The following is a 27,533-nucleotide window of genomic DNA, read 5'->3' on the forward strand; positions in this document are numbered from 1 at the left end:
TATATAACAGGGAAAGAGGCCGCTTGGAAATGTCTTTCCCCCCAAAATCCTCCCCAAACCCTACACCCCCTTTCCTGGGGACGGCTTGATAAAAATCCTCACCAATTTGCGTAAGTGAACACAGACCCCAAACCCTTGGATCTTAAGAACAATGAAAGAGCAATCAGGTTCTTAAAAGAAGAATTTTAATTGAAGAAAAAGTAAAAGAATCACCTCTGTGAGATCAGGATGGTAAATACCTTACAGGGTAGTCAGATTCAAAACATAGAGAATCCCTGTAGGCAAAACCTTAAGTTACAAAAAGACACAAAACCAGGAATATACATTCCATTCAGCACAGCTTATTTTCTCAGACATTTAAACAAAACAGAATCTAATGCATATCTAGCTAGATTACTTACTAAGTTCTAAGACTCCATTCCTTTTCTGTTCCCGGCAAAAGCATCACACAGACAGACACAGAGCCTTTGTTTCTCCCGCCCGCCAGATTTGAAAGTATCTTGTCTCCTCATTGGTCATTTTGGTCAGGTGCCATCAAGGTTATCCTAGCTTCTTAACCCTTTACAGGTGAAAGGGTTTTTCCTCTAGCCAGGAGGGATTTTAAAGGTGTTTACCTTTCCCTTTATATTTATGACATCCCCCGATCGCCATGAGTTTTCAAAGATAATGGCCAATGGGTCTGCAATAACATCCACCAACTCCTTTGGCATTCTCGGATGCAGTGCATCCAGCCCCATGGACTTGTGCTCGTCACGCTTTTCTAAATAGTCCCTAACCACTTCTTTCTTCACAGAGGGCTGGTCACCTCCTCCCATGCTGTGCTGCCCAGTGCAGTAATCTGGGAGCTGAACTTGTTCGTGAAGACAGAGGCAAAAAAGCATTGAGTACATTAGCTTTTTCCACATCCTCTGTCACTAGGTTGCCTCTCTTATTCAGTAAGGGGCCCACACTTTTCTTGACTTTCTCCTTGTTGCTAACATACCTGACGAAACCCTTCTTGTTGCTCTTAACATCTCTTGCTAGCTGCAACTCCAGGTGTGATTTGGCCTTCCTGATTTCACTCCTGCATGCCTGAGCAATATTTTTATACTCTTCCCTGGTCATTTGTCCAATCTTCCACTTCTTGTAAGCTTCTTTTTTGTGTTTAAGATCAGCAAGGATTTCACTGTTAAGCCAAGCTGGTCACCTGTCATATTTACTATTCTTTCTACACATTGGGATGATTTGTTCTGGTAACCTCAATAAGGATTCTTTAAAATACAGCCAGCTCTCTTGGACTCCTTTCCCCCTCAGGTTATTCTCCCAGGGGATCTTGCCCATCAGTTCCCTGAGGTAGTCAAAGTCTGCTTTTTTGAAGGCCAGGGTCTGTATTCTGCTGCTCTCCTTTTTTCCCTGTGTCAGGATCCTGAACTCGACCATCTCATGGTCACTGCCTCCCAGGTTCCCATCCACTTTTGCTTCCCCTACTAATTCTTTCCGGTTTGTGAGCAGCAGGTCAAGAAGAGCTCTGCCCCTAGTTGGTTCCTCCAGCACTTGCACCAGGAAATTGTCCCCTAAACTTTCCAAAAACTTCCTGGATTGTCTGTGCACGGCTGTATTGCTCTCCCAGCAGATATCAGGGTGATTGAAGGCTCCCATGAGAACCAGGGCCTGCGATCTCGTAACTTCCATTAGATGCCGGAAGAAAGCCTCGTCCACCTCATCCCCCTGGTCCGGTGGTCTATAGCAGACTCCCACCATGACATCACCCTTGTTGCTCACACTTCTAAACTTAATCCAGAGACTCTCAGGTTTTTTCTGCAGTTTCATACCGGAGCTCTGAGCAGTCATACTGCTCTCTTACATACAATGCAACTCCCCCACCTTTTCTGCCCTGCCTGTCCTTCCTGAACAGTTTATATCCATCCATGACAGTACTCCAGTCATGTGAGTTATCCCACCAAGTCTCTGTTATTCCAATCACATCATAATTCGTTGACTGTGCCAGGACTTCCAGTTCTCCCTGCTTGTTTCCCAGGCTTCTTGCATTTGTGAATAGGCACTTAAGATAACTCGCTGATCGTCCCGCTTCCTCAGTATGAGGCAGGAGCCCTCCCTTGTGCTCTCCTCCTCGTGCTTCCTCCCTGTATCTCACTTCCCCACTTACCTCAGGGCTTTGGTTTCCTTCCCCCAATGAACCTAGTTTAAAGCCCTCCTCACTAGGTTAGCCAGCCTCCTTGTGAAGATGCTCTTCCCTCTCTTCGTTAGGTGGAGGCCGTCTCTTCCTAGCACTCCTCCTTTTTGGAACACCATCCCATAGTCAAAGAATCCAAAGCCTTCTCTCAGACACCACCTGCGTAGCCATTCGTTGACTTACACGATTTGACGGTCTCTACCCGGGTCTTTTCCTTCCACGGGGAGGATGGACGAGAACACCACTTGCGCCTCACACTCCTTTATCCTTCTTCCCAGAGCCACGTAGTCTGCAGTGATCCGCTCAAGGTCATTCTTGACGGTTTCATTGGTGCCCACGTGGAGAAGCAGGAATGGGTAGCCATCCGAGGGCTTGATGAGTCTCGGCAGTCTCTCTGTCACATCGTGAATCCTAGCTCCTGGCAAGCAGCAGACTTCTTGGTTTTCCTGGTCGGGGCAGCAGATAGATGACTCAGTCCCCCTGAGGAGGGAGTCGCCGACCACCACCACCCGCCTCCTTCTCTTGGGAGCGGTGGTTGTGGAACCCCCATTCTTAGGACAGTGCATCTCATGCCTTCCAATTGGCGGAGTCTCCTTCTGCTCCCTTCCCTCAGATGCATCATCTAGTCCACTCTTTGCATTAGTACCTGTGGAGAGAACATGAAAATGGTTGCTTACCTATATCTGCATTGCTGGTACATGGACGCTCCCCTTTCTTCTTCTGAAGGTGACATGCTGCCAAATTTCTTCACCGTCCTTCATATCTAAAGCATATGGAATACACATGCCAATTGTACCCTGTTCATCTCTTTCTATCCAAAATGCCAAGGTTTTAGTGTGTCAATGTTGCTGCAGGGAGGTGTTAAAATACTGCACCACATGGTGTGCTCGACATCTGGGAAACTGTTCACAGAAGTCCCTCAGGATACTTGATGAAAAAGTAAGTTTCATTCCTCTACACAGGCATTGTTAGGAAGGTATAATGGGTTGGTTTCCCCATAAATCCTTGCTTTATATGGAAGGAACTTCCTTTCCTGCCTATTCTACTACAATAAAAATCAACACTCTGCGAAACCTTTCCCCTCTGTCTGTGATTGCTTGCTTGTTACTTCCCATTAGCGAGAAATGAGTAGTAAAGCTCTGCAAGAAAAAGAAATTTCTTACCTGAAAAATGTCATACAAATGTTTAGCATATCTGTTGTACGGCAAATGTTAACCAAGATGATGATGGAGTAGAAAGCTGGAGAAGAGGGCACTCTGCTTAAGGAATTTCATAAAATCAAAAGGGGAAGTTCAACTAATTTGTTCATGTTCGGAGCTCAAGTGTATTTGTGTTTCTACATGTTTGTATGAATAATAATATCTACTAAAATTTTGTTATATCAAACACATTCTTGCATCTTTATAATTTTGCTGCTTTGCATTATGTAATTTTGCTTCCCTAAACCAGTATACCTGTTGTTGAAGTATTTCTGAACAAATGGAACACCATTTTTGAGGATATGAACAAATATATGTAGATTTACTGGTGTTTGGGACATTAATAGAAGTTGCTTTCATATGAATATGTGTTAGCCATTTAAAATAAACAGTATCAAACTTCTCTAGCATTTTCTATAAAATTGTTTTTGATTATAATTAAATTTTTTAATTTAAATATTAAATTAAAAGAGAAGTAGGTGTTACAAAATCAAGATGAGTTATTTTATTTAATTCATTATATTAACATTCTAAAAGGTTCAGTTCTCTTCATGAATATCATTTCTGCTTTCTCAAATAAAAAAAATAATGATCAGAAGTATTAATTTATGTAAATTAAAGGGATGGCACTAGTATAAAGCAACTGCTTTGTAAAACATTTTACTGTTTGATGCTATGAAGACAAAATGTTTGGGGTTTCTGCCTGAAGAAATTAGTAAATTGATGCATAGTATAATAAACCACCATTTAAATCTGAATTTAGCCTAGTGAAATACAAGATCCACAGGATTTTTCTGAAATAGTGGCAAATAAATACAGCGCTTTAAATGTGTATGTAGGGTTATTTAGGATTAATAGGGCATGGTTATTTTCTGTATGTAAAGTAAGAATATGGTTTGCAAATAAATTTTTACCAGTTTTATGGAATATTGTCAACAAGAAATTATTAGGTTTTCTTGCAGTCCCTAATGAAGGTGAAAGTTATACTACGGAAGTTATAATCAGTCTGTTTAGATTTAGAGTTTCATTTTCGGTGATAAACATTGATAAAATTTCCTTACTAAATATTTCAGTGATGATGATGTTGTATTGTTCATCATGCTGCTATTGCTAAAATGGTCAAACGTTGTTATTGACCCCTGTTGCCAGCGTTATAGAAAGTCACTCCAATTTGCTAAGGCTTCATGATCTTAGTCCTTAGTTTTCTTTATTGTAAAAGAAAATCCTCTTTGTTTTTGTGAGTTGTGGAATTGTGTGTGCAGATTTTAAATATTTTTTTATAGTTAACATGAATTTCATAAAGTGAAATATGTCGAAATCTTTAATTTGTTTGAATTCTTTGTCATAGCTAAAACCACAGCCCATGAAGTTTGACTATAAGAATAGAATTTGATTTATATTTAAAGGAAAAACATAATGAATTATTCTGCCACCAGATAACCCCTATTTTCTTTGTATCAATTCTCGCATCTAAAGTTTTCTGCCTTGTCTGTCAGGTGTTCATAAGCCGCAGGTTTCAAGGCAATCATATTAGACTTCTTCCCTCCCTTCTTCCCTGTTTCAGCAGATACAAAGTTAGAGAGCATCCTTTTTGGGTGCTAGCTTCAGGACTCTACTACATACACTCTTCCACTGTGCCATCCAAATGCAGACTGTATTTGGAAGCAGTTAGACTCCTCGGATGTGAGTCTTTGGGTTACACTAGATATCCTGGGTGGACTCTGTAAGTCTATGAAAACTGCTAGAATGCTTCCAATTCGCACTGTATATATTAAAATGGAAATAAGTGCATGCACATCATATTAGTTTGCTAATGCACATCTTTCCAGTCTTCCAATGAGACAGGTACTTGTAGAATTTGCAGAGGCTAACTGATAATCCTCCTGAAAGGAGTTAGTCTTAAATAATTATGCATCTTTAAATAGTTACGCTAAACAGGTAAGATGGAAAGTTTACAGGACAAAGTAACATACCATGATTTATACAGAGGCATCAATCTTTGTATACATTTGTGAAGAACCACACAATATTTATATAAATCTGAGATTGTCTACAAATCTATTTTTATTTATATTTTATAATTTCCATGGGGCATCTATGTTGAACATTACTGCCCTCTAATTTAAATATGCTTTGTTAAAAGTAAACATAAAACTCTCAGACACTAGGCTTGCTATTTAATTAAAATAAAATTAAAATCAAATGCATTTTTGAATATGTAACTCCATTAATTTATAGATAAATATTTCAGTTTACTACAGTTTTAGAAATACTGTATTTTGTCACATTATCAGATATATGGAGAAAGTTTAATGTGTCCCATGCTACCCTAAGGAAAAAAATATATAACTGAAACAATTTCTTATATCAGTGCTGCTACGTTATCACATTCTCTAATTATGAGATTTTGTTAACTGAAATCTTGTTTTCTTCTAGCTGACAGCACGATCACTGCCTGCTGTACAATCTGATGAGAGACTGCAGCCTTTGCTTAATCACCTCAGGTAACATGAATAAGAAACATACATTTATTCATCCATAAATTTAAGAGAATTATATTTGTAATCAAACTTCTTCAGATCTGTATTGATGGATGAAAATGGAAAAACTGAAATAAAATGTGTTCTTTTCATTTCAATGCCATATTGATAGGAAAATGTACAATTTCATAAAGAAAATGTAAACATTTATTTTGAGTCAAGTTATGTGACATTGCCTTTACAAGAACAGCTAAAGAAAAATGTTCCATAGCTGTTACCAAAACACTTTTTCTCTCGTAGGTTATTTTATATGATTAGATGTAAAATTATTATTCAGATTCTTCATGTACAGAAGACAGCAAATTCAAAATTATGGCACCCAGAGCATTAACTTATTTTATGATGTGTTTTATCCAGGAAGAACATATCTCATAATCCATCACTGATGAATGAGTCCACTGGTGAATGGATTATGGAGGTAGCTCTAAACTGTGAACCAGTAGTATGGCCCTTTGGACTCATATAGTAACAAGTAGCCAAATCATCCTGCTTCCTGTATAAGAAGAACAGGAGATAGTGTTCCTAACTGAGCTCCTACCTTTTCTTAATTTTCACTCCCAGCTTTTCTTCTTATATTTTTCATTTTAGCCACAGAATCAGTCCTTGCCTTTTTTAGACGACTCAGCTACTTCTCTACCTTGTTTGGAAGGGGTAATTTGTCTCTTGGAGGGAATAGCCACAAGAAGGGGATTCACATAGCCAGTGATGTGCACAGTTTCACATGGATGTGTGTGTAAAGCAGCTGCTTTTTTCCCCCCATTAATATATAGCGCCATAGGAAAGCATGACACTTCACAGATAAAGTGACATTTTATGGTGGCTTTAAAAATGAATATATTACTGCCATGTAACTTTTATTTGTGTTGATATATGTAAAATGAACTTTTCGCTTTTATTAACATCAGGACAATCGGAAGCAATTTCATATCTTGTTGGGTTTCAAAGCAAATTGTATTTGAAAAAGTTATTAATAACTTTGTGCATATATATGTATTGTGACAAAGTTCCTCCTCTATGTTGGTGGGTCTTGCGCTTATTGGCGGATTTGCTCGCCTTGGAGCTTCACGGCAGCCTTCAGCTTGGCCGTTTTTCTGAACCCACAATCCAGGTCGACGACTCCTGTGTCTGACCAGGAGTTGGGAGGTTTGGGGGGAACCCGGGCCCGCCCTCTACTGCGGGTTCCAGCCCAGGGCCCTGTGGAATGCAGCTGTCTAGAGTGCCTCCTGGAACAGCTGTGCGATAGCTACAACTCCCTGGGCTACTTCCTCACGGCCTCCTCCAAACACCTTCTTTATTCTCACCATAGGACCTTCCTCCTGGTGTCTGATAATGCTTGTACTCCTCAGTCCTCCAACAGTTCACGTTCTCACTCTCAGCTCCTCATGCCTCTTGCTTCCAGCTCCTCACAAGCGCACCACAAACTCAAGTGAGCTTCTTTTTAAACCCAGGTGCCCTGATTAGCCTGCCTTAATTGATTCTATCAGCTTCTTGATTGGCTGCAGGTATTCTAATCAGCCTGTCTTAATTGTCTCCAGAAGGTTCCTGATTGTTCTGGAACCTTCCCTGTTACCTTACCCAGGGAAAAGGGACCTACTTAGCCTGGGGCTAATATATCTGCCTTCTATTATTCTCCTGTAGCCATCTGGCCCGACCGTGTCACAGAATATAAGGGTTAAATCATATTTGAGAGAAGAGAATTAGAAAATACATCTGTTAAAAATGTGCCTATTGTGTGCGTAGGTATGCTGTAAATTCACACCATTTATATGTGTAATATTTATAGTTGCGAATGTGTATTCCAGTCAGGTGTGTGAGCTCCAAGTGCACTGAAGCCAGAGAGCTTTTTGTAATAGTACCTGTCTGGGTGGTGCACATTCCTTAAGTCTGCTCATGAGTCCTCGTGAGTCTACATAAGTGTGGCACCACCCTGAACTCCTCACTTCCTTTGCACCACCTATGGCCCATGTCAGAGTTCCTCAGGTGGTTTACCTCATGGTTGTTTTAGACTGGGCAGTCAATGAGTTACTTCTCTGCCTCCTTTTCCTGTTAATAGTTAGGTAGTGCTTAGTACACAATAGCTAGTTTACCTTACTGCTTTATTTGTTTCAGTTAATTAATTTTCAGTGAGAAGCTCTGGTGGCATGTGCTCACCTGGCTTTAAGCACTGCTCATTGTGTGAGGTACCTAGTCTGCATTGCCTTTTGTGTCTTAGTGAGGGACCTGTTAAAGAGAGGTATCTGCTGTCCTTTCAAGGAAAAGCATGAAGATTTCCAGAGATCTGCACCTCAAACAGTCCCTCATGGAGCAGGCGATGACACCCACCTCAGCCCCACCCTCTTCAACTGCTCTCCTTATCTCTTGGGCTGCTACAGAGGCTTCAGTGATTTCTGACAGACCCTGGACTTGGACTCTTCTCCTTGGAGAAAGAAAGGTCAGTCTTCCTTTTTGGAGTCTCCCTGAAAGAGGACCCATAAAAAAGACTGGAGCTAGTTCAGGTTGAAAAAGGACTCTTCTCCTTTGAAGAAGGATACAGAACATCACTGGAACTCCTCAATCACTTAAGGTGGAACTGGCTGTTGACCACACTTCCGAGTACTGTGGCAGGAACATATTGGTACTTTACCATTGATTCTGGTACTGTCTCTGGGATGGACGTTGAGTCCAGTACCAAGGAACACAGTTCTGGCACCGGCATTATTACCACCAATGACCCCACAAACTTATGAGACATCAAAGGATTTGCTTTGCCTCTGCACCCTTGTTTCTCCTGTGGTGCCGGAGTCTTTTGTAGCAGAGGCACCTCCTCCTGTTCTTGGCTCATCCAGATCCACGGCTCTGGTATAGACACTCTAAACAGCACCATTGTCAATTCCAGCTAAGAGACACTGCAAAGATGTGACTTTGACTCAGTCTTTAGTACTGATGCATATCTGTGGCTTCAGTATTGCCGCAATCGTTAGGTTGGGTAATGACTGTGACTTACACTTTTGCACCAGCAACAACATATTTGTTGGTACCAAGTCCCTCCACATCTCGAGGTGCATTTGCAGTAGCAGCTACTATATTGGCATCAGCACCAATATTGGCCTCTTCTCAATGGGCCACAGATAAATCAGAATGCTAAGTGGCCACTTCAGGGCTAGAATCCCTATTCTGTACTGACTATTCAGATACCGCCTTGCAATTGAGTTCAGAGTCTCCCTCCTCTTCACCGATCCTTTCCTAGGTGGAGTCGGTCTAGCAAGTCTTCAACCAGCTCCTGAAGGAAAGCATTGTTACGAAGAACAGGACCTTTCATATAGCAGAGATTGGTCATCCTGGCCTGGTTCCTACTGGTTGCCTAGTCCCTGCATGTTTCCTTAGGGGCCTTTTTGTAACTCTTGGTGTATCTCCCACTCTCCCAGGTCTTGATCACTGGCACGCTTGAACAGAAGGTCACCAGACTGTTCTCATATTTTGGAGGCCCGTACAGATACTGGTCACCCTGAGAAATCAGTTCTGCAGGATAAACCATTGCCAAAGGAGCACATTCTACTACAAGGGCACACACGGGCCCCTGTTATCTTGTCGTCGCCCTCACCAGTTAATTCCATGGCCCCAGATTCCTTGTCTCCAGTTCTGGAGGATTTTAAATTCTATCGAGACCTACTGAGGAGGGTGTCAGCAGCATTGGGCAATCAAGCTGAGTTTGTACAAGAGAACGTTCTCAAGCTTATTGGACGTTCTTTGGGTAACAGTCCTTGGGAGGCTAGCTCTCCCTCTATATGAGATTGTTTTGGAACTGGCAAAGACCTTGTGGCATGTGCCAGCCTCCTTAGTGCTGACAGCCAAGTACACAGGCAGACCGTATAATGTCCCAATCAAGGCTTTGAGTTATTTTATTCCCCTCTTCACCCAACTTCCTCGTGGTCATTGCTGCCATTGATAAATCACATCAAAGGAGCTTCAGATCAAATCCCAAAGAGAGAGAGTTAAGTGCTTGACTTACTGAGGAGAAAAATGCAGCATGTGTGTAGCTAACTGGTGGGTGCTATTAGCAAAATATAACTTTGTAATATTATACAAAGGTCCTGGGGTGCAATGTCCAAGTTTACTGACAAGCTGCCTGAAGATTTAAGGGAGGAGTTTAGAGCTTTCCTTGCAGAATGCCACTTTGTGGCCACACATCGCTCCAGTCAGCACTCAGTGTCTCAGGTGCTTCTTCCAGGAAAACGATCCCTGCAATAACAATGAGGAAAATCTTGTGATTACAAAACTCCAGCGTAGCCCCTAACATCCAATGAACCATAGAGGATCTCCCTTTTGATGGTCAATTTTTGTTCTCTGACAAAACTGTTGGAACTTTGCAGTCATTTAAAAAACTCCCATGCTAAGCTCTGTTTGTGGAGGCCTTTACTCCTGCCCCTGAGAGAGAGCAGTACAAGACCCTGCAACAACAATACTCTCAGCAGCCTGAAAACCCTTTGGGCAGAATGACTTTTAGAGGAGGAGGCGGAAGTCACAGAGAAGGAGGTCCTTTAGCTCCAACTCAAATCAGCCAGCCTGTCCTCAGTTGTGGGAAAGCAACACATTTGACATTTCCCTTGAACATATCAGTGCGGTCATCAGCAATCTTTCTGCTGTTTCCCCTCCGTTTGTGGAAAGATTGTTCCACTTCTTCAAAGCCTAGGAATCCGTAACAACAGACAAGTAGCTCCCAAGCATTATGTGACTGGGATACTGTATCCAATTCCTATCCATCCTCTTCTCCCACCCGCCTTCCCTGACCCTTTTCAGGGAGCCTCTTTGTGAGTCAGTATTTCTTCAGAAAGTTCAGACTCTGTGTGCCTAATGGTACACTTTCTCCAAGCAGTGTTTGTTAAAGCACTTGCACCCCCCACCCCCGCATCTCCAAACATTCTGAGTGTGACCCTATAAAAAAAGGGTGCTGTGCCCTCTACTGCATCAGTTCTTTCCAACCACTGTGTCAGATGGAAGTGAACTGCTCCAGGCTATTTGGATCTGGGTTTTTCTCCATTCTCACTGTCTTGGTGGTAGTTTAGAATAGTTTATAGTGTAGTGATAGTGATATAGTTAAGTTAGTTAGTAGCTCGATTGCGGGTTATGTCAGAACTGAAGACAAAAATGAAGCTGGGGTTCAAAAGAGATGCTTCGTGCCCAGCTGTCATCCTGGCATTGGAAGACCATATCAGGTGCATGCAGTGCGTGGAAGAGGGCTACTTTCCATCTGAGCGTTCCACCTGCTGGACTTTCAAGCTAGAGCTTGCAAGGAGAGGCAGAGCAGATTGCAGCTGCTTCTCTTTAAGGAGGCACTTGAGGCTAAACTGGTGCGTTCCAGGCACTTGTTGGATCCAAAGTCTAAGAGACCAGTCTTGGGTCCTGTGACTTCCTCCAGCAAGTCAAAGCAGCTTAAAGGTCCAAGGATATCAGAACCTTTGTTTGGTCCAATTCCCAGATTCTGCTACTCAGGGCTTCAAAGACATTGTTGATTGAAAAAATTACTGCCTGCTATGGAACCAAGAACCTCGTTGTCTGCTCTAGCTGTGTTGGTTCTGGAAAAGAAGGCAAGAAGAAGACAGACATGTTAGCAATGTCAGATCCTATACATCAGGTTTGTCAGATCAGTCTGATTCTGACAGGGTCTCTGTGGCTCTGAAACTAAGCCCTGTTACAGTTTCAGCTTCAAGGACCTGAGTATTTCATTGGTCCTGTTCCATCTAGGTTTTCCACTCTGGCTTCAATCTCTGCTCTGCTCCAGGTCCATCTTTGGTTCCAAAGAGGGCTTTACTTTGGTGACCGATGTACATAATTTGGCTTCTAAGCATTCCTCTGCTCTGACGAAGATACAGAGAGCCTGGAGGAAGACGCAGGTTTCACCAGTTTCAGAATCTGTGTTGTCTTCACCTGAAAAAAGGAGAAGAGCTGAGGAGATCTAGTTTTTCTCCTGATTCATCTATACCACCTCTTCCTAAGACTCCTACAGGGTCTCCGCAAAGAGCTTTCTGTCCATTTATTTCTCTCTCCACACTCTGGGTCCCATGCTGTCTCAGGCATGCTTCATCCCAGATTTGAGGCTACATCTGTGATTAGAGGAGAAAAGAAAAAGAATAAAGAAACCTGTTTGCTCCCGGTTCTTGCCTCCTTTTTCTCCTCCTCCTGCAATGTTCTCAGATCCCAGTTGCTGGGGAGATTGGCAATCCAGGGCTCCATGGCCTTCCTGAGTGTCACCACCACAGGAAATTTTCAGGTGTCCTCCTTATGAATGGAGAGGTGATGTTTCATCTGTAAAGGATCTGGCAATGATCAAGTCCTTGGATTTGGTTCCACCGGATCCATCTGCGTCTCAGACAGTGGCGCCTGATTCTCTCTCTGAAAAAGAAGATGAGAAGATAGCTCTTTTTTTTTTTTTTTTAAACTGATACAGACTATGATCCAGATCTATCAAGTGAGCGTGTTGGAGTGGCTTCTGCTTCTTCCCCTTGTGAGGACACTCTGCAGTTCCACTACCTGATGGATTGCCTTCAGTAGCCATGGAAGAAACTTCCCATCTGATCAGCATTTGTGGGGCTATCTTGAAGAGTAGGATGTTGTTACTAATTCTTGCTTTGCTGCACCCTGCTAAGATGGTTTGATCCACTTCTACCTCTTGCCAGCCTGTTTCCAAGATGGAAGACAAATTATATCAGATATCCTTGGAGGGTTTTTTATATTCTCACACACACCCTGTATTTAATTTGATGATGATGATGGCTATGTAGCAGGTTGAGGTCTGGACAAGCACAAACCACTTCAGCTGATGGAGAAGGGAAGAAGACTGATTCCTTAGGGAGAAAGACGTTCTCTTCTTTCTCACTTGGAATTAAGGTGATTGTGATGGGATGGCTGCCCCTCACTGGCAGAAAAGGGATTAAAAGAAGCTCTAGGGAGGCTGCACCGGAGGCAGACAATCAGAGCCAAGCAAGCCCGTATAAAAAGGGAGCTGCAGGACAGAGGAGTTCAGTTCTCTGCTGGGAGCTCAGGGAGGAAGGACTGTGTCTCTGGAGGCCTCAGAGAACTGCCAGCGCCCTGGACAGAGCAGTGCTTCAAGCAGGGACTGGGGAAACTAGAGAGAGCTCCTGGCTAGCTGCTAGGGCCTGCAGGCTAAGACCCTGAGGTAAGGGCAGAAGAGGGTGCTGGAGCCACATTGGAAGCGGCCACAGGATAATGGACTGCAGTTGCCACTGAGGGAAGTGGCTTGACAGAGATTGCAGGTCCCCCGGAAGGGGGGAAACAGAGTGTGGCACAGCTGGACGGCAGCATCACTGAAGAGGATGCCAGAGTCCTGGGAGTGGCACGTGTCCTGGAACGAAAGTGATGGCGGTGAGGCACCACCTGAAAAAGGAGCACTACCATGCAGAGCTAATTCCCAAAACAACCAATAGGAGGCGCCACAATGGTGAGTGACCCCTGTCACAGTGACAAATTATCAAGCTGTTATGGCCCGCCATCAATTCCACTTATGGAAAAGATGGGACTTTTTGTGTAGAATCTGGCAGATGACAAAAGGAAAATGTGATTCTATTGGAGGGTCAAAACGTGGCAAAGGACGCTCCCAGGGCTTTGTTTGATGCCTCGGACTCTTCTCCCAGACCACTGGCTCTTGCCGTTAAGATGAGAAATGTGTGATCGGGGTCGCAGGGGAGCCACACTGAGGTTACTTTATTAGGGCAGACTGCAAAGAATGGGGCAGATAATCCTCAAATCTTGTGGTCATTCAAATACTTAGATCCACCAAGCTAGCCTCAAAACTGTTTCTGCAATACCTTACTTGTTATCCAGAAGCCAAAACACAGTTTCCTTAAAGCAAACCAGCCTTCGGCCTCCATCCAGACACCCCAGTCAAATATGATGAGGATTACTGAAAATCGTATTCATCGTATAAGAAAGTTCTACCAGTCCCAAAAGATTGGACATATTACCTCCCTAGTTAATGAATATTTCAGATCTTACCCAAATACATGCTTACAGTCAATTCTTATTAACTAAACTAAAATTTATTAAAAACGAAGAGAGTGAGTGTGTAGGTTAAAAGATCAGTATACATATGGACATGAGTATAGTTTTGAGATCAGTTTCATAGCAGAGATAGTGAGCTTTGGAGTTGCAAAGAATTTTTAGAATTAGTCCCTAGATTCAGTCCAATGTTCTGATCCAGGGGACTGGAGATCTCAGTCTTAAGCTTCCCCTGTATAAAGCATCAAGCAGATCTGAGATAAAAAGGATCAGTACCCAAGACACCTTTATACAGTTCCAGGCCTTCCCTTGAGAGCTCGGAGTTCTTAGGTGAACAATAGGCAGTCATAGAGACTTTGAAGTAGACCTATTTCCTAAGCATCACCAGAAATTAGCTACACCGATTAACATAAGGCAATTGCCTGTTTTCCACCATTTGCAGGTGATTTAAATGTTAAGATCTCCTTTTGATCTCTGATTAATAAAATACAGCATAGACAGGAACTGTTCAATTACATTGTTAACCTCTATCAATATGTATGTAAACACACAAAACCACAAAAATTATCTACAGTATGTCCCTGAAGGTTGAATTGGGTCATTTATCCTGTAGGATGCATAATGCTTTCTGGCCATGTGTCACAACATGTTTGGCCTTTTTGGCATCTCTTCTCTAGCTCAGGATACTGTAATGAAGGTAGAGGATCTCCCCTGCAAAGTGTATGGTCTTTTCAAGAAAAAATGGATAAGTTGCTGGAAAAGTTGAAGGAGTCAAGATTGACGGCCTGCTCTTCGGGGCTGACTTTTATTCTCTGAAGTCACACACAAATAGAAATGACAATTGGCTTCATACTTTGGATGTAAGGTGAAGTTTGGCCTTTTGTCTGGATAGTACTGGGTCCTTCAGGTTATCTACTCAGCTCTCTGTCTTTTATGCTGATAGCAAGAATTCTGACAATTTCTGTGCAACCATTTCCAGATGGATGACTTCCAGCATCACAACGGTGAACAAAGTAGCAAATACCTCTCCTCCACAGAGACTTTTGGCCCATTCAAAAAGGACTCAAGCTACCTCAGTGACATTTTGGAGGGACGTTCCCATATTGACATATTGCTACTTTGTCCACTGTCATTTAACTCTACATTAAGCCATCACATCTGCTTCAAGATCTGATGCAGATTTTGAAAAAGTGATTCTTCAGACTCTCATTAGGTGGACTCTGAGCCTAACTGCTTGTGAGTCACCTGCGTGGTATACAGATGTGCAACCACACAAAGAAGAAAAACTGGTTACTTTTCTCTATTGTAACTGTTGTTCTTTGAGATGTGGCTCACATGAGTATTCCACAACCCATCCTCTGTACTCTCTGCATTGGAATCTTGAGTCACAAATTCTGGTACGAAAGAACTGAGGGGGGTTGGGAGCCACTGCCCTCATAGCCATGGAAGGAGCCATGAGAAAGCAGAGCGTATGAGCGCTGCCCCAGTGGGTACTGCTACTGAAAACGCTCTGGCTCTGGCATACCGCGTGCACATACGCCTGAATGAAGTATGCATGCAGTTCATATCTTGATGAACAACGGTTACAAATACAAGTGAGTAACTGTTCTGGTGTGCTGTTATTTTTTCTCTTTTTTCATTCAAACCTCTTTGTAGGATCATCAAAAATGCTCATCATTAGTATAACTTTATTCCCACTGAACTCAATGGTAAAACTACCATTAGTTTCACACTTAGTGCTTTTGAAAATTCCATCCTCTGTGTGAGGAATTATTGGAACATTTCTCTGTTTTCACTGCTGACAATTTTTTCCATAATTTTTATGGGCAGGAATGGTGTCCCTAGCCTCTGTTTGCCAGAAGGTGGGAATAGGTGACAGATCACTTGATTGATTACCTGTTCTGTTCATTCCCTCTAAAACACCTGGTATTGGCCACTGTTGGTCTGATTCAGTATGGTCGTTCTTATAAAAATAAGTGTTTTGTGCCATAATATTCAGAGCCATTGTCGGCCTCCAGGTTTTCTTTTGGTAATGTATAAAAAGGAAAGACTGCAAAAACAAAGGGTGAGCTTCTTAAAATTAGTTGCCGAAACTAGCTACCTAACACTTAGAGATCCTTCATTTGTTATGCAAATGGGCAAACCAGCTAATTTTTGATTTTCTTTGTATGTTTGCACATCAAATTGTTGGCTTTGCATATGCAGTTTAAACATAAACTTATCCCAATGAATGAGGGACCATGCTAGAGCTAAGAACATCCCCAATATGATATAGAAGTGTATAAGTAAAACTGTAAAGAAACATTGTCACAGCCAGTGAAACGACAAAATATCTCATATTTTCTAGTCCCTAAAAAGGCAAAAGAAGTTATAGTTTAAAACTGGTCTTTAGAACTTGAGAATCAGGCTTTGGCAGGGAATAGACAGATGACCTAATCTTTTCCATTATTTATTTCTATGAATTGTGATTCATTTTTATTTCATCTTGCTCACAAAAATGGAAGGTATTTTAGTTGTAGGCTTCCCTCTTTCTTCATCTTATGAAGTTACTTACAGCAATATTTTATTTTTGGCATATGTCAGACAAATAGAGCTTCGTCAGGGGAGCAAAAGCTTAGAAATTATCTGAGAAGAGTGTGCAACTGAAGGTTACTCAGCGCTGATTGGTTGCTAATGCATTGTGTGTTTGATGGCAGCTGTTCATATCTGCTTGTGAATTTTAAATTAGCCAGCCTTCACTTTCAGCACAAATGCTTTTTGCTGAAGTTTACATCTATAAAGTTATTTTTTAAACAATTCCTTATTTTAATGCATGGCCCTGTTTTTTAATGTGCATGGAATTCATTTTGTAATGAGATTGTTGTGTAATAAATACTTACTTTATCTATAGCTGAGATGCTGTTTCTTCCCTATTCTACTTTACTGGTGCTTTTTAATGCTGATTGTACAGTAGTGAAATAAGAAATCATTTTGCAACATTTGCAACACTCACAACTGGCTATAATAAATCTTTAAATGGCTAACATTCTAAGCTACAGTTTTAGTGAGAGGAATTGCTGAGCAAACAGAATTGAAGAGGAAATCATCTTTACATACTATGCTATCATTCTGACATGACTGTACCGAACCTGGAGCCTTGCATGTGACTAAACATGTACATGTTAAATAGAAGTCAAATTTTTGACTCCCAAATTAACTTAACTTTACATTTAGCGTTCTGTATTCAGTGTGAACACATGGTTTCTTGAAGTTCTTCAATTGTAAATACTCTGTACCATGGGGCTAATAAAACCAGCAGGATCTTATTAAAGGGAAAAAAGGCAAAATACCACATTTATTGTGAATACAGAAAGAATCATAGTAAGCAGTTAGTTATAGCTATAACATTCCATTCAATCTCATATTTATTCACACATTCATTCTCACTCTCTCTCTCTCTCTCACACTCTCTCTCTCACACACACACACACACACACACACACACACACACACACACACACACACACACACACACACACACACACACACACACATATATATATATTCTGCAAGGTTGTTATCATAGTTACCAGCCTTAGAGTTGCTTATGCCAAGTCACTGGTCAGGTGGCCTGGACACAAGGAGGGAGCAGGGCCTTGTCTGATGCTCGTGGAAGTTAGTTTGCAGAATCAGACCCCAAAGTTCTCACTTTCTACAGTCTATTTTTGTAGGAATTTCTTCCTATGTCAGGCTATGGGAATTGCTTCATCATGCTGTTGCTGCATCAATCAGCAGATAGCACATTCCTGACGGCTCTGCGCTGCCAGATGTTATCTTGTTCTTTGGTTCGCCCATTCTTGAGGCTGTTGGGTGGATTCCAGTCTGCTCTCCAGGGGTCCTCTGGTTATTTCCACTTGACGCTTTCTTCAGCCGATGGACACTGGATTCTTAGGCTGGCACCTCCCTGATCATTCAGTATTATCCACACCAAGCATCCATCCACATACATCCTCTGACTCTATTTTAATCACAATTGTTAATACAACGAAAGGGCGGGGAGTCTCTGGGTGCTGTTTCTGTTAGAGTATTGCTTTGAGTCTCTCTCTGTTTGAATTGCTTTGAGAACAGACTCTGTCTTAGAATGTACTAACGCAATTAGCAGCTTTCAAGTTTCACACATAGAGGGAGAGAAACAGTACCAAAAACCAAGAGACCTCTTAATTAGTAATACCCTGGAATTTAAACTATGGGGAATCAAACTCATTTGTGATTTTACTACAGAACTTCTTTAATATGATCCAACACTTGCATGTGACTAAGCATGTACATGTTAAATAGAAGTCAAATTTTTGACTCCCAAATTAACTTAACTTTACATTTAGCATTCTATATTCAGTGTGAACACATGGTTTCTTGAAGTTCTTCAATTGTAAATACTCTGTACCATGGGGCTAATAAAAGCAAAACAAAAATAACCAAAGTCAGTATTGAATTGTGTTGGGCAGTCCCAACAAACCAATATGTGACTGTGCACTTAATCTGAACATGTGCAGACATGGAGAAAGAAACTTTTTTCCAAAAGTTTGTAACAGCACATCTTTCCTCTGCGGGGGTGGGGGGGAAATACTTCCTTACATCTTTCCTCATGAATTCCTTTCCTTCTACTCCATCCATTCAGGATCTCTTCATAGGTTCACACAGGTAAAATGGCGCTCTTAAACCCTTCCAATTCTCCCTGCTACATCCTTTCTCATTCACTGGACAACACCATCATCCTGTCTGTCACTCAGGCCTGTAACCATGGCATCATAGTCCACTCAGGACCTCTCTCTAGGTTCTCACATACAGGCTCCTTCTAAACTGTGCAGATTCTTTCTGCATAATATCTCAAAGATATGGCCTTTGGTATCTAGCCACACAGCTAAAACTCTCATCCAGACTCTTATCACACATCCCGATCACTGCATCATCCTTTTCTGTGGCCTTGACAAAATGCAAACTTGTCCTGCTCATATCCATTCAGTATGCTGCTGCAAAGATGATTTTCCTAGCCATCTTCTTTGACCATGTTACCCATCTCTTTATATTTCTCCACTGACTCCCCTTTTTCTGCTGCTTAAAAATGAAGACAAGTAGCTTAAGTTTGATGGTCTTTCATGGCCTGTCTCCATCCTACCTAACATTTCTCATTCACTTTTGAAATGTCAGCTCTCACTGCTGATCAGCTCATGAGCCAGCCTCCATCACCCACTTGTTAAATTTTCAAACAAGCACCTTCTTGCTTTCTCCCATGTAGCACCTCACAAGTGGGAGGAGTTTCCTGTAAACATCTGCAAAATGAACTCATTACCCTCCTTCAAATTCCTCCTCAAAACTCTTGTTTTCAATGATATCTACAAAAAGTTGACAATGGTTAGGTTACTAATGTGCTAAGGCCACAGCCTATTGTGCTGATGAGTACTGTCTCACTGATTGCTTGTACTTTTCTATTGTTCTTTCAGTGTCGATCTGTTGTGCAGCACTTAGCACAATGGGGTCCTGATCCATGACTGGATTTCTAAGCAAAAAGGTATACTACTACAACTAAAAACAAATCCTATTGGTAGATTTGCATGGAGTCTCTTTAACTTCGGTGGAGTTACACATGGGTAGCTGGAGTGTGCCAGATGATCTTCGCTGGGTCCAGAAGGGCTTTGTTGACAGGCAAAGCTATTCAGGCAGGTGAGGGTGTGTCAAGGTTCCTTCCCCACTCTGAACGCTAGGGTACAGATGTGGGGACCTGCATGAAAAACCTCCTAAGCTTATCTTTACCAGCTTAGGTTAAAACTTCCCCAAGGTACAAAATATTCCACCCTTTGTCCTTGGATTGGCCGCGACCACCACCAAACAAATACTGGTTACTGGGGAAGAGCTCTTTGGAAACGTCTTGCCCCCCAAAATACTTCCCAAAACCTTGCACCCCACTTCCTGGACAAGGTTTGGTAAAAAGCCTCACTTATTTGCCTAGGTGACTACAGACCCAGACCCTTGGATCTGAGAACAATGAAAAAGCATTCAGTTTTCTTACAAGTAGACTTTTAATAGAGATAGAAGTAAATAGAAGTAAAGAAATCTCCCCTGTAACATCAGGATGGTCTATACCTTACAGGGTAATTCGATTCAAAACATAGAGAACCCCTCTAGGCAAAACCTTAAGTTATAACAAGATACACAGACAGAAATAGTTATTCTATTCAGCACAGTTCTTTTCTCAGCCAGAAATCATAATCTAACGCATACCTAGCTAGATTACTTACTAAAAGTTCTAAGACTCCATTCCTGGTCTATCCCCGGCAAAGCAGCATATAGACAGACAGACCAGACCCTTTGTTTCTCTCCCTCCTCCCAGCTTTTGAAAGTATCTTGTCTCCTCATTGGTCATTTTGGTCAGGTGCCAGCGAGGTTACCTTTAGCTTCTTAACCCTTTACAGGTGAGAGGATTTTTTTCTCTGGCCAGGAGGGATTTTAAAGGGGTTTACCCTTCCCTTTATACTTATGACAGGGTGATTGGAGGATATCAAGCATATGATAAGGCTCTTTAGCCTCCTTGAGAGGGATCCACAAGGAATCTGCAATTCTCTTGACTAGATCCTGGAAGTGTTTAACATCATCTGCTAAGAATGGAGGCAGAGGCATGACAGCTTCATCCGGAGACAAAGACAAGATGTTGGCCGTGAGTGAGACTTCTTAATCGGCTCTAGCTTCCTGTTCCTCGAATTCCTCTTGAGGGTCAGGTCTCTTGGGTGGAGCAGGTGATACGGGTTGTCCTTCTCTATGGTGCTCGATACTATGGAAGATTGTTGGAGATGGCCACCCAAAGGTCCCAATATAGCAAAGGTCATGATGGACAATATAATGTGCATGGATACGTCAATTGTCAGGGAGGAGCCAGATCCTCCTCTCTCTGCACTGAGGCTGTCAAGCTTTGGAACTGATGCATGCACAACCAGCTCATCATCACAATGGCCTATCTCCCAGGCGTTCAGAATGTGACCACAGATGTATCATAGAATCATAGAATATCAGGGTTGGAAGGGACCCCTGAAGGTCATCTAGTCCAACCCCCTGCTCGAAGCAGGACCAATTCCCAGTTAAATCATCCCAGCCAGGGCTTTGTCAAGCCTGACCTTAAAAACTTCCAAGGAAGGAGATTCCACCACCTCCCTAGGCAACGCATTCCAGTGTTTCACCACCCTCTTAGTGAAAAAGTTTTTCCTAATATCCAATCTAAACCTCCCCCACTGCAACTTGAAGCCATTACTCCTCGTTCTGTCATCTGCTACCATTGAGAACAGTCTAGAGCCATCCTCTTTGGAACCCCCTTTCAGGTAGTTGAAAGCAGCTATCAAATCCCCCCTCATTCTTCTCTTCTGCAGGCTAAACAATCCCAGCTCCCTCAGCCTCTCCTCATAAGTCATGTGTTCTAGACCCCTAATCATTTTTGTTGCCCTTCGCTGGACTCTCTCCAATTTATCCACATCCTTCTTGTAGTGTGGGGCCCAAAACTGGACACAGTACTCCAGATGAGGCCTCACCAATGTCGAATAGAGGGGGACGATCACGTCCCTCGATCTGCTCGCTATGCCCCTACGTATACATCCCAAAATGCCATTGGCCTTCTTGGCAACAAGGGCACACTGCTGACTCATATCCAGCTTCTCGTCCACTGTCACCCCTAGGTCCTTTTCCGCAGAACTGCTGCCTAGCCATTCGGTCCCTAGTCTGTAGCGGTGCATTGGATTCTTCCGTCCTAAGTGCAGGACCCTGCACTTATCCTTATTGAACCTCATCAGATTTCTTTTGGCCCAATCCTCCAATTTGTCTAGGTCCTTCTGTATCCTATCCCTCCCCTCCAGCGTATCTACCACTCCTCCCAGTTTAGTATCGTCCGCAAATTTGCTGAGAGTGCAATCCACACCATCCTCCAGATCATTTATGAAGATATTGAACAAAACCGGCCCCAGGACCGACCCCTGGGGCACTCCACTTGACACCGGCTGCCAACTAGACATGGAGCCATTGATCACTACCCGTTGAGCCCGACAATCTAGCCAGCTTTCTACCCACCCTATAGTGCATGTACTCAGTAGGCACTTCTTCCAAGAACATGAGTGGGAAATAGACCCCAGCATATTACACCACATATTCAGTCAATGCAGGACAGCTCAGATAGACTTGTTCACCACAGAGTTAAACAAGAAATATATCCTCTTCTGCTTGTGGGGTAGTCTGGCTCACCAATCCCTGGGGGATGCTTTTCACCTTCACTGGTCGTCAACTTTCTTGTATACATTCCTGCTGACTCCCCTAAAAGCCAAAGTTTTATGCTCAAAATAAAGAAAGACAAGCAGAATCATCCTAATAGTTCTGACTTTGCCCAGGAAAACGTGGTTTCCTTATCCAATAAAGCTGGCCATTTGCTCTCCAGTCACTCTCTACATCGCTCCTCATCTCCTCTCACAGGAGGGTGGGAAGATCCTTTACCACAGCCTTGCAGTGTTTCATCTCAAAGCATAGTTGGCTGATGGTTCATGGGATTAGAGGCAACCTGCTCAGAGGGCGTCAAAAGACTATTATTACACAGCAGGAAACAATCTACTTGCTACACGTACTCAAAAATGGATGAGGTTTGTCGTCTGGTATAACCTCAGGCATGTTCCACCAATGATTTCATCACTACCAGATATACTGGACTACATCCTAACTCTAAAATCCTTGGGAACTGTCAATGACCTCCGTAAGAGTCCACTTGGCAGCAATCATGGCTTTCCACCCTCCAATAGAGGGTTATTCTGTCTTTGCCCACAGTGAGATTCCTCAGAGGGTTTAGAAACCTCTCTCCACCAATCTAATGCCCTACTCAGGCATGGGACCTCAATCTGGTTCTTAAAAACCTCACAAGACCACCCTTGGAACCAATGGTTACCTGCTCACTGCTCCATTTGTCTATAAAGATGGCATTCCTGATAATATCATGTCAGCACAATGGGTTGGAGAAATAGGGGCTCTGATGGGATACCCCCTTTCGCGCTATCTTTTAAAGACAGGGTCATACCAAATTTGTCCCCACCCCAAATTTTTACCGAAAGCTTTTTCTAAGTTTCATATTAACCAGCCCATTCACTTGCCTGTCTTCCTCTCCAAACCAGATCTAGATAACCAGAAGGCACTGCTACAAACCCTTGATGTCAGGAGAGCCCTCGCCTTCTATCTGGATAGGACAAAGTCCTTCATAAAGACCCATAGGTTGTTTGTCTTGGTAGCAGATAAGTGAAAAGTCTAACCAGAGACTTTTGAAGTGGATATCAGGCTGCACTAAATCTTGCTACGAGTGTTGCAATATTCAAACACCTTTGAATATATGTACTCATTCTACAAGGTCCTTTTCCACCTCTGTGGCATTCCTCAAGAATGTGCCCATTATTGTGAAATGTCAGGCGAATATTTGGGCATCTATACATATGTTCGCTGAACACTATACTGTAACTCACAACTCTGCTGCTGATACTGTGTTTGGCTTGGCTGTACTTTCTTCGGTACTACACACTACTCTAAAGTCTCCCTCTTCCCCCTACCTTAGAGGGAACTGCTCAGTAGTCACCTAGAGTGGAGCATCCATAGGGACACTACTTGAAGAAGAAGAAATGGTTACTCATTGTCAAGGTTCCTTCCCCACCTTGAACTCTAGGGTACAGATGTGGGGACCTGCATGAAAGACCCCCTAAGCTTATTCTTACTAGCTTAGGTTAAAAACTTCCTCAAGGACAGGGCAAAGTTTGTACCTTGAACAGTATACTGCCTCCATCAAGCGTTTTAAACAAAGAACAGGGAAAGGGACCACTTGAAGACATCTTCCCCCAAAATATCCCCCCCAGCCCTACATCCCCTTTCCTGGGGAAGGCTTGATGATAATCCTCACCAATTGGTACAGGTGAACACACACCCAAACCTTGGATCTTAAGAACAATGAAAAATCAATCAGATTCTTAAAAGAAGAATTTTAATTAAAGAAAAAGAAAAATAATCACCTCTGTAAAATCAGGATGGTAAATACCTTACAGGGTAATCAGATTCAAAACATAGAGAATCCCTCTAGGCAAAACTTTAAGTTACAAAAAGACACAAAAACAGAAATATACATTCCCTCCAGCACATCTTATTTTACCAGCTATTAAACAAAAGAAAATCGAATGCATTTTCTAGCTAGATTACTTACTAACTTAACAGGAGTTGGAAGGCTTGCATTTCTGATCTATTCCTGGCAAAAGCATCACACAGACAGACAACTGTTCCCCCCACCCCTCCAGATTTGAAAGTATCTTGTCTCCTCATTGGTCATTTTGGGTCAGGTGCCAGTGAGGTTAGCTTAGCTTCTCAACCCTTTACAGGTGAAAGGGTTTTGCCTCTGTCCAGGAGGGATTTTATAGCCCTGTGTACAGAAAGGTGGTTACCCTTCCCTTTATATTTATGACACGCCCCCCAAATCACTGATAGGGTGAAACAATGGCTGAGATTTCTTCCTGGAGCTCTAGGAGAAAACAGAGTTAATAAGACACATGCATCTTTCAATATACTACTGACTGTATAAAGACTAACAATATTTTCCACATCTCAAGGACGATTTTAACCAGTTGATTCTGGGAAACTTTCACGGGAGAGTGCATCAGCCACTTTGTTAGAAGCTCCTGGTATGTGTTGTATGTTGAAATCGAAATCTTGGAGAGCTAAACTGCACCGAATAAGTTTTTTGTTATTTCCCATGGCGTTATGAAGCCACTGTAGCGCAGCACAGTCGGTTTGCAGGTGGAAACGCTGTCCCCAAACGTATGGGCATAGCTTTTCCAGAGCCTAGACAATGGCGCAACATTCCTTTTCACTGATTGACTAGTGGCTTTCCCTCTCAGACAGCTTCTTGCTGAGAAACACGACAGGATGGAACTCTTCATTCGGTCCTTCTGGAATTAAGACTGCTCCCACTGCTCGGACGCATCTGTGGTTACTAGGAACGGTTCGTCAAAGTCTGGGGCCCTTAGCACAGGGTCAGACATGAGTGTCGCTTTAAGCTGGTTAAAGGCCTTCTGACATTCTTCGGTCCACTGAACGGCATTTGGCTGTTTCTTTTTGGTTAGGTCTGTCAGTGGGGTGGCGATTTGGCTGTATTGCTGTACAAATTGCCTGTAATATCCAGCCAAGCCTAAGAAGGATTGGACCTGTTTCTTTGACTTTGGGACAGGCCACTTTTGGATAGTATCCACTTTGGCCTGTAGGGGGTTGATAGTTCCTTGACCCACCTGGTGTCCAAGGTAAGTCACTCTGTTTAGGCCTGCCAGTACCCCTTGGTTAAGTCCAAGTCCAAGGTGGAGATGAACTGGGCCCCTCCCAGTTTCTCCAATAGTTCATCTGTGCGTGGCATTGGATAGTTGTCTGGGCGAGTTACAGTATTTAGCTTACGGTAGTCCATGCAAAAACGTATCTCCCCATCTGGTTTGGGAACTAGAACCACTGGAGATGCCCATGCACTGCCAGAGGGCTGGATTACACCCATCTATAACATGTCCTGGATCTCCTGTTCTATAGCAGTTTTAGCGTGAGGAGACACCCAATAAGGTTGGGTTCTAATTGGGTGAGCATTGCCTGTGTCAATGGAGTGGTATGCCGTTCAATCAGTCTTGGGGTGGCTGAGAACGTCGGCGCATAGCTAGTGCACAGCTCCTTGATCTGCTGTCGCTTCATACGCCCAAGGGGAGGTTCACCTCTTCCACGCCACCATCACTTTTCCCTTCATAGTAGACACCTTCAGGCCACTGTGTCATCTTTTCCCTGGGCTGTAAACTGACAAACCTTTAATTCTCTGGAATAAAAGGGCTTTAGAGAATTAATATGGTACCTTAGGCTTTCGGTTGGAGGTGGGGAATGCTATGAGATAATTAACAGCTCCCAGGCTCTCTTGGACCGTGAATGGCCCTTCCCACGATGCTTCCATTTTATGGGCCTGGAGCACCTTTAAGACCATGACCTGGTCTCCTGCTTTGAAGGAATGCTCTCTGGCATGTTTATCATACCAGGCTTTTTGCTCTTTTTGAGCATCCTTTAGGTTTTCTTTAGCAAGGGCTAAAGAGGTTCAGAGGGTGTTTTGTAGGTTGGTTAAGAAGTCCAGAAAGTTAGTTCCTGGAGAAGGTGTAAACCCCTCCCATTGCTGCTTCACCAACTGTAATGGCCCCTTAACCTCGTGGCCGTATACAAGTTCAAATGGTGAAAACCCAAAACTGGGATGTGGTACAGCTTTGTAGGCAAAGGGCACCTGCTGCAACACTAGGTCCCAATCATTGGAGTGCTCATCAAGTTTAATGGCCCCCAAAGGTCCATTAAACTTCTTCACCAGGCCATTTGTTTGATGATGGTAAGGGGTGGCAACCAAGTGGTTCACCACATGAGCTTCCCAAAGGCTTTCCATAGTTCCTGCCAGAAAATTAGTTCCTGCATCTGTAAGGATGTCGGAGGGTCCACCCACCCTGGCAAAAATGTCTGCTAGTGCCTGGCACACACTTTTAGCCCTATTTTTGCTTAGATGCTTCTAGCCATTGGGTCGGAAAATCCATGGAAGTCAGTATGTACTCCTTTCCTCTGGGTGTCTTTTTTGGAAAAGGACCCAGAATATTCACAGCTACTCGCTGAAATGGAACCGCAGTGATGGGGAGTGGCTGTAGAGGGGCTTTTACCTGGTCTTGGGGTTTTCCCACTCTTTGGCATACCTCACAAGACCGCACATAGGTAGAAATATCCTTGCCCATTCCCTCCCAGGGGAACGATTTTCCCAAATGGTCTTTGGTTCTGTTCACCCCAGCATGGCCACTAGGATGATCTTGTGGGCTAAACTTAAGAGCTTTACCCAGTACTTAGTTAGAACTACCAACTGTCGCTGAGGATGGTAGTTTTTCTGGTGTCCACCAGAAAGAATTTCCTTCTGTAAAAGTCTTCTTTCTACAACAAACCTGGATCGATTAGAAGAGCTGAGAGGCGATGGGTTACTCCGTGCTGCTGTCCAAGTTCTCTTGAGGCTTTCATCTGCTTCCTGTTCAGCCTGGAACTGTTCCCTTGATGCTGGAGACTTCAGTTCCTCACCTCTGTAAAATCAGGATGGTAAATACCTTACAGGGTAATCAGATTCAAAACACAGAGAATCTCTCTAGGCAAAACCTTAAGTTACAAAAAGACACAAAAACAGGAATATTCATTCCCTCCAGCATATCTGATTTTACCAGCCATTAAACAAAAGAAAATCTAACTTATTTTCTAGCTAGATTACTTACTAACTTAACAGGAATTGGAAGGCTTGCATTTCTGATCTATTCCTGGCAAAAGCATCACACAGACAGACAGAACCCTCCCCCCCCCACCCCTCCAGATTTGAAAGTATCTTGTCCCCTCATTGGTCATTTTGGGTCAGGTGCCAGCAAGGTTACCTTAGCTTCTTAACACTTTACAGGTGAAAGGGTTTTGCCTCTGTCCAGGAGGGATTTTATAGCCCTGTATACAGAAAGGTGGTTACCCTTCCCTTTATATTCGACACTCATCCTGCGCAGTAACCTTGCTTTTTTTTTAGATGTGTGT

General features: G+C 42.9%; 1 protein-coding gene across 5 annotated transcripts in view; it reads left to right on the forward strand.

The window, feature by feature from the left end:
- The window catches only part of PRIM2 (DNA primase subunit 2), a 310,312-nt gene that overhangs the window by 168,397 nt on the left and 114,382 nt on the right, over positions 1–27,533 (forward strand). For all 5 annotated transcript variants that reach the window (XM_077812653.1, XM_077812657.1, XM_077812658.1 and 2 more), the window contains one exon: positions 5,809–5,876. In XM_077812653.1, the coding sequence (XP_077668779.1) occupies positions 5,809–5,876 (68 nt within the window). The remainder of the gene's footprint in view (positions 1–5,808; positions 5,877–27,533) is intronic.

The sequence above is a fragment of the Eretmochelys imbricata genome, chromosome 3 (genome assembly GCF_965152235.1).
Source record: "Eretmochelys imbricata isolate rEreImb1 chromosome 3, rEreImb1.hap1, whole genome shotgun sequence".
Lineage (NCBI taxonomy): Eukaryota > Metazoa > Chordata > Testudines > Cheloniidae > Eretmochelys > Eretmochelys imbricata.